The sequence below is a fragment of the Sinocyclocheilus rhinocerous genome, unplaced genomic scaffold (genome assembly GCF_001515625.1).
Source record: "Sinocyclocheilus rhinocerous isolate Xijiao unplaced genomic scaffold, SAMN03320098_v1.1 scaffold8, whole genome shotgun sequence".
In the NCBI taxonomy this organism is placed as follows: Eukaryota; Metazoa; Chordata; class Actinopteri; order Cypriniformes; family Cyprinidae; genus Sinocyclocheilus; species Sinocyclocheilus rhinocerous.
The window spans coordinates 2,207,960-2,217,716 of NW_015666800.1; the positions used below are offsets into that span (position 1 = coordinate 2,207,960).

General features: G+C 37.3%; 1 protein-coding gene and 1 long non-coding RNA gene across 2 annotated transcripts in view; one reads left to right on the forward strand and one right to left on the reverse strand.

The window, feature by feature from the left end:
- LOC107733128 (uncharacterized) overlaps positions 1–7,068 on the forward strand; it is an 82,026-nt gene extending 74,958 nt beyond the window's left edge. Inside the window, exon 3 of the long non-coding RNA XR_001638946.1 lies at positions 6,806–7,068. This is a non-coding gene — a long non-coding RNA (uncharacterized LOC107733128). The remainder of the gene's footprint in view (positions 1–6,805) is intronic.
- Positions 1–9,757, reverse strand: part of LOC107733126 (spermatogenesis-associated protein 17-like) — a 31,098-nt gene that overhangs the window by 12,767 nt on the left and 8,574 nt on the right. The window contains exons 6-8 of the mRNA XM_016544628.1: positions 7,225–7,348; positions 4,135–4,320; positions 1,357–1,505 (exon numbers count right to left, since the gene is read on the reverse strand). Coding sequence (XP_016400114.1) covers positions 1,357–1,505; positions 4,135–4,320; positions 7,225–7,348 — 459 coding nt within the window. The remainder of the gene's footprint in view (positions 1–1,356; positions 1,506–4,134; positions 4,321–7,224; positions 7,349–9,757) is intronic.

Below are 9,757 nucleotides of genomic sequence, written 5' to 3' on the forward strand. Positions count from 1 at the left end.
TTTTCCCCCTGTCGTTTATCCCAGCGTTTACCCCTCACGTCACTAGCTCCGCCCTTGCGCCATAGCTTGTGACCGGAAGAGTAGAGTCATCGTTTTGAGGGGGAGGGGAGGTTAACATTTTTGATTTAAGATTACGAGGGCACATGAATTTTAAAAAAATAATGAAGTGCACGGATAAATTATTTATAATAAACACTACAGTATTCCATTAAAAAATAAGAATTTTCAATTTTGATTTCATGGTGACTTTAAAACAGAGATGTCACTGTTCAAGTAGCGTTGTGAAAAAATGCTATGATAATCCACTGCAATAATCATATAGCAGAGAAGACAGCAAATAATGTCTCAGCAATGATGAAATAGTGTAGGGCTATTAATAGTCAAAAAAGTTGCATTTTTGGCCAGAGTTGCTGTTGTTTGTTAATGTATTTAGCAACTAACCCCTTTTGAGATTTTACCATCTGCTCTGAACTTTGAATAAAGTGTGGGGCTTCTCTTGTTATTTGATTAATGTGCATCTAGACAATGTCACATATAGAGACCAAGCACTCAACAATTTACACAATTTTACTTGGAAACACAATTCTACATTCATATTAAATTCTGTAGTGTCCTCAAAATGTATTTGGACAGTTAATTTCATCAAACAATTAAAATGAACCCTAACCCTACTTGATAATGCATTGTACATGATAAGATAAGATATATAGTGGGTCCAGAATGTATTTGGACATATATGCAGTGCCATTCATACATTTTCATACATTAAGGCATCTTAAAGGCATACTTCACCAAAAAAAAAAAATTCTGTCATTATTTACTCACCTTCATGATGTTCCAAACCTGTATGACTTTCTTTTTTTCTGTGGAGCACAAATGATATTGATATTTTGATATCAATATCAATACATGTACATACAAATACATGCTATTTTGAAGAATGGTTCAACAGTTTTTCTCCATATAATGAAAGTCAGTACTGTTTAGGACATCACTGACTTTAATCGTAAAAACAAACAAGCCCAAAAAAAACCCTTTCAAAAAATACTCTTTTGTGTTCTGCAGAAGACAGACATACAGGATTGAAATGACATGAGGCTGAGTAAATGATGACTGAATTTAAATTTTTCCCTTTAAGTCCCACTTAATAATGTATGAATGTCATTACATAAGTGTCCAAATACGTTTTGATTCATATTGAGATCTTGTGCAGTGAATTTACACTTCATTATTAATTACTGCTAAAGAATATGTTCCATTGATTGTATTCAGCTCCAAAGCAATACATACGTGCATTTCACACAATCTCTAGTGCAGGGATGTGTACATGTGAGCGCTTGTATGTGTGTAACTTACGTCTGGTCGATGATGCGAGTCCTCCACTCCTGCCGTTTGAGCTCCTCTCTGGCCTCCTCCAGGGCATTGATGGATGTAGTCACGCGCAGGCTTGGCTCCAGGGGCCGATGCCGCTGCTCCTGCACCTCCAGAGCTGGGCGAAAGGGCCCCTGACAGGTACGGGGGATAAGGTAAATGTTTTATTGCCCAGACCCGCCCGCCTCGTTATTGATGAGGCCCCTGTGGACGGCCAGCTGGACCCACGAAAGCTCCAGTCTTTTCATCTAAGACATTAACACACCTGACCAGTGCTGATAATGATACCTTGACCATATAGTGAAGGCCCTGAAGAGGCAGAGGTGGTAGAGACTTCAAGTAAATGCACTAAAATTCACTATCAAATCTACATGCTAATATAGAATATTTTTTAAGGGACATTTTTTTCTAGCCATTTTAAAAAGTGTGCTGTTTATTAATGTTAAACACTTTATTTGAATCAATCATTAAACTGAATTGCAAAATGTAATAAACTTAAATGTAATTAACTTAAATTAAATTAACATCAAATACAAAAATTGGTGTACATAATGCATATTATTCCACTATAACAATAGATTTTAAATAACTGATTGATGTTCTCAATCGCTTAACATCACATTGCATTTTAATTATGATCTTAAGTTTGGGCTTGCACGTGCTCTCTAAGTCTGACTTGGCTTCTTAACCGCATCACCAAACCACGTTTTTCACTAATATAGATAGATAAAAAGTACCACCTTTACATTTTACCATGGATTAAAATGGAAATACCATGGCATATGAATATGGTAATTAAATAATACCATGGTACCTGTCCAAAATAAATGGCGTTACCATGTTATGCCATTCATTTTGGACAGGTTCAGGTACCATGGTATTGTACCACAAGCCTGTTATTTTGAACATACTTACCTGACATGTTGACACACAAGCTTTCAGATGTGTTTAGTTGCCCAAATCGAAAGTTTTCCTGAGATATGTTGTTTTGAAATGGCGCAAACACACTTGTGGCATGGCTCCACATGCATAATTTATTGTTTTGGTTGCTCTTAGTTTAAATGTGACCTTCAGACATTGCTGCTTTTAATTCATGCTGGCACAACATTCTCTGCCCTTGATACTATCAAGACCAGATCAGCACCTGGCTGGCACTGACCAATCCCCTTACTTCCCCTAACAATACACATAATCAATCTATCACTCGCAGATGCTTATCACACAGGGAGAGATGCCTAAGGAGGGGGCTCCACCTCAGACCACAAATAATTGGGAGAGAGAGATCGGTTTGAGGGTGGAGGGTGGCTGCTTATTCTGGGGTCTTTGTAAGGGCAAAATGTAGATAAATAATGCATCTTCATCTACTGCATATTGTGTGAAAGATGTGGCAGTTTTTTTAAAATTAATTCCCACTAACTGGGCCCAGCTGGAGTGAAAATCCAGCCCAGGGAGAAGAACTCGGGCACTAATAAAAAGAAATGACTCACGCTTCATTTCTGCTCACTTATGTTTTACATTAATAGAAACCAATAATAAGAACCAGTTACCATAAAAGTCATGGACTTTAAATAACACAAATGGCAAATACGTATCATCAAATCTCCCTCACAGCTGGACAAGATGACATGCTAGATTTGGAAGTACTTAAAGATATTCTTCATAGGGGCACCTTTACATGTTGCGGTATTCCCTTGGTGAGAATCCCTTAATGAGATCCATGGAATAAAGGGGCTTGGGTTGACAGGCATGCTTATCACCGGTTATCTGGCTGTCTAAATGCTTTGGTGGTATCCAGGCGAGAAGGGAGGCACGCTTAATGATATTTTTCTATTTTTACGGCAAGTTTTTCAAAATGATCTCATTGTGGCATTACATCCTGGCTTTAATCATAGTTATCTCAAGATCTCTTTTGTTAATTGTCACCCCACTCTGTCATCTTTTTGAGGCCATTTCATTGGTAGAGTCTAGAGGCACATCAACAAACGCTTTGAGTTGATAAAATATCCCAGTAACGAGTGGTGATACATTTGTTATGAATAAAAATGAAGATTTTAGTGTGACTGCTAAAAGACAAATAAATGTTCCTATAACAACATTACATTAAACAAACTTTAATAAATAATTAATTTTTGCCTGAACAATAGGGGCGATAGTTCACCCAAAATAAAAAGTCATTATTTACTGACCCATGTTGATCTAAACCCATATGACTAAGAAGGTTTTTGTAGAATGTCCTTAAGATAATAGGGCACTGGAGTTATCAAGCTTCAAACAAGACAAAAAAGTGCCATGAAAGTATCATAAAAGTGGTCCATAAAACTTGTGCACTATATTCCAAGTCTTATGAAGTCAGGAAAATTGAGCTTGAAGAATCAGTAAGTCTGATTCATGAACAAATTTTTCCGAACAATTTTGTCAACTGGATCAACTTATAACACTGAAGAGATCCGACTCATAAAAACCATTTGTTCATGAATAAGACATCGCTACTCACAGCAAGGACAGCTAGGACGGAAGTCAAGATTTTCAGTGAATAACAATTTTAGTCCGTTTTTATTGTATGAATTTAGATGTCTTGGAATAAAGTACACAAGTCATATGTACTGCTTTTTTGATGATTTTTCATCACTTCTGAAGCTTGAAAGTACTCTTGTGATCCACTAAAGAAAGAGCGTTATACATTTTTGAAACAACATGAGGATGAATAAATAATGAAAATAATTTTTTTTTTTCCCTTTAAGGAAATCTTGGGCAATGTCTCACCTGTGGCTTTTTGTGAATGGGTGGTAGACGCTCCCTGTTTGGCATCAGGTTAGTGAGATCAGGGGTTATATTAGGGGTCTTCCTCTCTTTAGGAGCCGATCGCACTAGAAGCGGCTTCACTTTTCTCATTCTCAGCTCCATCTCATCAGGTTCTGCTCTGAACGGTGAATTGAAAACACCTGGACACTAAGATAAGCAAACAAACATAACAATCCACCAGTTTGGATGAGCAAGGTGAACAAAACAATGTTATGCTTCTGTTGGCATAATGAAGAGAAAGTCTGTTTCCTCCAAAGACCTCCAAACACATCCCCATGCCCTCTTTAATAACTAATTTGCTAGCAATGGACTGGTAACAGCTTCCACTGTACCTCTCATCATAGGTATCCATGCAAAGCCTACAGCAATACACATTTAGCTCTCAGGAAAAGGAACCCACTTTATTCGGTCAACCACAGCAAAACAATTATACTTATCACCTCCCCTGAATGGACACACATCCATCACTCTGGCATGTGTCATGTCTGCTGGCGTAAATGTCTGCTAGCTAACTATGAGCTGTCTGATCTTACTGTAGCACTTTGGTGGTTCTTGGTTTGGCCTGAGGAATAACAGCTAGAATAGTAAGTCTGTAATCAGATGATTCCTCATATGTGCTTAATTAGCAATGGGAGCTTTTTCAAGCTTTATTACTATGTATGATAATAACTTTAACAGGTAATACACTTCAGTAAGGCTGTAGCTTTGGGTGTCACATGGTGGGAGGTACACCACAAACTCCCAACTTGCCTCGGACTTACAGGAAAAGAGCAATGATGTTGACCCTCGTACCGAGGAACTACATCTATGTCAGCACAGCCACTTTTGTCCAGCGGAATTTTCTCTGGTTAACGATGAACCATGGGAGACCCATCCATTTCACGGAGACAAGGTCAGACTGTGGGAACATAAGTTGCCCAGCGTAGAGACAGAGAGAGTGAGAATGAGAAAAGCAGGAGGGGGAAAGAGAGAATGAGAAAACTCGAAAGAGAGTTAAACCTTTCCTGCACTGACAAGCACTTAAGTCTGAGTTGGAGTTTTGTGGTTTAAATGATTGTCCTCTTTTGAATGTGATGTCAGTCATGAATAATGTGCATGGTCATATGCAATATATTTTCAACATGTACATATGCAGAAATTCACCTATAATATAATATAATATAATATGATATAATATAATATAATAACATTGATGATACTAATAAATGTTTCACAATATTACTGTTTTGTTTAAATTAAAGCCTTGGTGAGCATGAGACTTCAAAAACTTAAAAAAATATATTACCAACCCCAAAATTATATTATTTTTATTTAACTATTCATTACTAATCATAATCATTTAAAACACTATTTTAACACGTATATAACAGCTAGAATAATTAGTCTCTAATCAGACGATTCCTCATATGTGCTTAATTAGCAGCGGGAGCTTTTTAAGCTTTATTACTATATATGTTAATAACTTTTACAGGTAATATTCTTCAGTAAGGCTCCTGCACCCATTTGGATAGTGTAGCTTTGGGTGTCACATGGTGGGGGGTACACCACAAACTCCCAACTTGCCTCGGACTTACAGGAAAAGAGCAATGATGTTGACCCTCGTACCGAGGAACTTCATCTATGTCAGCACAGCCACTTTTGTCCAGTGGAATTTTCTCTGGTTAACGATGAACCATGGGAGACCCATCCATTTCACGGAGACAAGGTCAGACTGTGGGAACATAAGTTGCCCAGCGTAGAGACACAGAGAGTGAGAAAAGCAGGGAGGGGGAGGTAGAGAGTGAGAAAACTCGGAAGAGTGTTAAACCTTTCCTGCACTGACAAGCACTTAAGTCTGAGTTGGAGTTTTGTGGTTTAAATGATTGTCCTCTTTTGAATGTGATGTCAGTCATGAATAATGTGCATGGTCATATGCAATATATTTTCAACATGTACATATGCAGAAATTCACCTATAATATAATATAATATAATATGATATAATATAATATAATAACATTGATGATACTAATAAATGTTTCACAATATTACTGTTTTGTTTAAATTAAAGCCTTGGTGAGCATGAGACTTCAAAAACTTAAAAAAATATATTACCAACCCCAAAATTATATTATTTTTATTTAACTATTCATTACTAATCATAATCATTTAAAACATTATTTTAACACGTATTACATTATAAAATCTTTATCCGATCATTAGTTTATTTCAAACAGATATGTATTTTTTTTATTCTAAATGTTTTTTTCTTGCAGTCCACTGGGCCTTTTCCTTTGTTGAATACCCTGGTGGTATATGAATTATATTTACAAAATATTTTTGTCCGTATATGAATACTTCTAATAATCAGATTTTTTTCTAAATAATTTTATATAATACTTTTATTTTTATAAAAATAACAAATACATTTATTTTTATAAAAAAAAAATCTAAATAATTTCAATGGGACAAAAAAGGGAAGAAAATTAATCTGGAGACTGGTAAACTAGTCAATCCCAGTATCCCCTTCCCACACGCCCCTCTTTTTCTCCTTATCTCCCACTAAAGCATCTTTTAACTAGAATGTGGTCCCTCGCATCTGTTGTCCATTAGCCATTAGCTGATGTGTATTATTTTTTGGTTTCCTTCCTCAGACTGCTGGCAGCTGGCAGTAATGTCCTCTTGCCCTGTTCGTGGTGTGGCTGGCACTAAGCGTCCAGTGACCAGAGCAGGAACATGGGCATGAGCGGTGTGGCCACAGGAGGCTGTGATGACCATAAAAGCATGAAGGAGAGGCCACAAAATAAAATATCTGCTCACCCCGCACTGCTGCTGAATCAACAACGGCCAGAGCACTTCATCATAATTATCAAGACACATTATAGTCAGAGGGATTTCTGAAAAGAATATATATATCAGCAGATGATTGCAGCGGTTAGGAGCCCTGCTGTAAGAATAAACGTCTTCATACTCCATACCGACACAGTTCCTTTTCATTCTGTGACCTCAAATAAATGCACATATATGTATGCTGGATATACGCACATATCCATCTCATTGATTCGCCACTGACCTGTTTAGTGCTCAGGAGGAAGTGGAGTCTCTCAGCCTGGATGTTTTTCTCTTTTTCCTCTTTTTCCAGAGTGATCCGTTCTCTCTCTCTCCTCTGGAGCTCTGCAAATTCCTCCAGGTCTCTCCTGGGAAGCAGAGAACAGTACACATAAACCCACAGTTTTTCCAACTTACACTTCTGTAAACTCTTGTCTTAGTCCCATGACATCAGACGATGTTCAACACTCTTGTGGGCTGTTCAAAAGAACAGCTTGGCTGACAAAATGATGGTATGACAATCTGAATTCTTGTGATTATTTCATACTGTCGCATGACAGACTTTTGCAAAATTGTATTTCTGTTATATGAAAATTATAATACATAAGGAGCGTTGTTGAGCATGTGTGTGCATGCTCATTTATGTTTATATCTACCACTACATTTATGCCTGTGCCAGATTAAGCATAAAAAAAAATAATGAGCATAAAATGCACAAAATACTCCCTGTTACATAGTTATTTTGCTCTGTATACTGACCTTTAAAAATCCTCTCACTTTTCGTATGATGCACTTTTCTCTTCCATTTCCTCTTCGTAAACGTAAATCGCAAAATAAATCAAATATGCAGAGTAGTCTGGGCTGTGAGTGTGTTTTCTGTTGCGGTCTGAGGTTGCAATGTTTGCAACGCTGTCTGACCAGCCTCGGCTTCTTTCGTGTGGCATCACGCTGTCTGTGTGACCTTTGCTAACCTATATCTCCCGCTTATTATTAATTGCACTGTAGTGGACAAAAGCCAAATAGATTTGTAACCGTGGAAGGGGATCTCGATCTATCTCTAAGAGAAGGCTGGGGTAACACATAAACCTCATTAGTGTTGATGGGCCAGTAGGGAGACATGGGAGCAGCTAACACAGATGACCTTTGTGTGTCCTTATACAACACACAGCTATAAGCACCCTGCGCCCACTGAATTGCATCCACTTACTGTAGAATCCACCAGGGTAACCGTGGAAGGGGATCTCGATCTGTGTCTAAGAGAAGGCTGGGGTAACACATAAACCTCATTAGTGTTGATGGGCCAGTAGGGAGACATGGGAGCAGCTAACACAGATGACCTTTGTGTGTCCTTATACAACACACAGCTATAAGCACCCTGCGCCCACTGAATTGCATCCACTTACTGTAGAATCCACCAGGTGCTGATCACCCTTACCTATCAGCAGCTAGGCATGAAGTATTCAGTCAAAAATACAAGCCGTTTATTGCAGACTTCAGTCTAGCCTATAAGTTAACTTAACTTAAAGAAAATATGATCATATTACCCCAATTTTACAGTCTCTGCACTGGCTACCTATTAAGTTCCGTATCAGTTACAAAATATTATTACTTGCCTATAAGGCCCTTAATGGTTTAGCTCCTGCGTACCTTACTAGTCTTCTACCACGCTACAATCCATCACGCTCCCTAAGGTCGCAAAACTCTGGAATTTTGGTAGTACCTAGGATAGCAAAATCCACTAAAGGAGGTAGAGCTTTTTCGCAATTGGCTCCCAAACTCTGGAATAGCCTTCCTGACAACGTTCGGGGTTCAGACACACTCTCTCTATTTAAATCTAGATTAAAGACACATCTCTATGGCCAAGCATTCAAATAATGCATATCATAATCTTGTACTGCAGTTATATCTGATCAAATGCACATTATTATTCTTTAGTTTGGGTTAAACAAATAAATTTTGCTTGGTTGGAACAGCAGCTACACTAATTATGTCTCTATTTGTTTCTCTGTTTCTGCTGGGATTGACATCCCGTGGTAACTAGGATTTACACAAGCTTCAGTCTGGATCCAGAACACCTGAGAAGAGATGATGCCAACCCCTCAGAGGACCTCAGATGATGCCAACCCTGAAACAACATACAGAACTACCACATTTTGCTATTTTGCACATTTAATTATTTTATAATTGCTGTTAATAGTGTTCATCGTCTTTTTTATTACGTCTTAAATTGATTTTTCCGTACATTTCTGCCATATGTACATTAATTGACAGTCACCACTGATAAGCTACCACTAAATATTGTAGAAACTTAATTTGCTGTAAAGTTGCTTTGCAATGATTTGTATCGTGAAAAGCGCTGTACAAATAAACTTGACTTGACTTGACTTGACTTAATGTCCTTTTTGCAACGTGCATATGCACATATTTATTAATAATAGTAATAATATGTAGAAAGACATTCATTATCAACAATACATTAAATATGTATATAAATATGACAGCATTGTGTGTGTTTATATATATTCTTTTTTTAATCTTTTGTTTGATATATGAACAACACAGGGTTATTATTACTTATTACAACTAAAACCACAAAAAGCATTTATTTTACTTGAAATGAAATAACCGTTAAAGGGTTAGTTCACCCAAAAATGAAAATTAACCCATAAATTACTCACCCTCAAGTCATCCTAGGTGTATATGACTTTCTTCTTTCAGACGAATCCAGTCGGAGTTATATTAAAAATTGTATTTGATCTTTCAAGCTGTTTAATGCC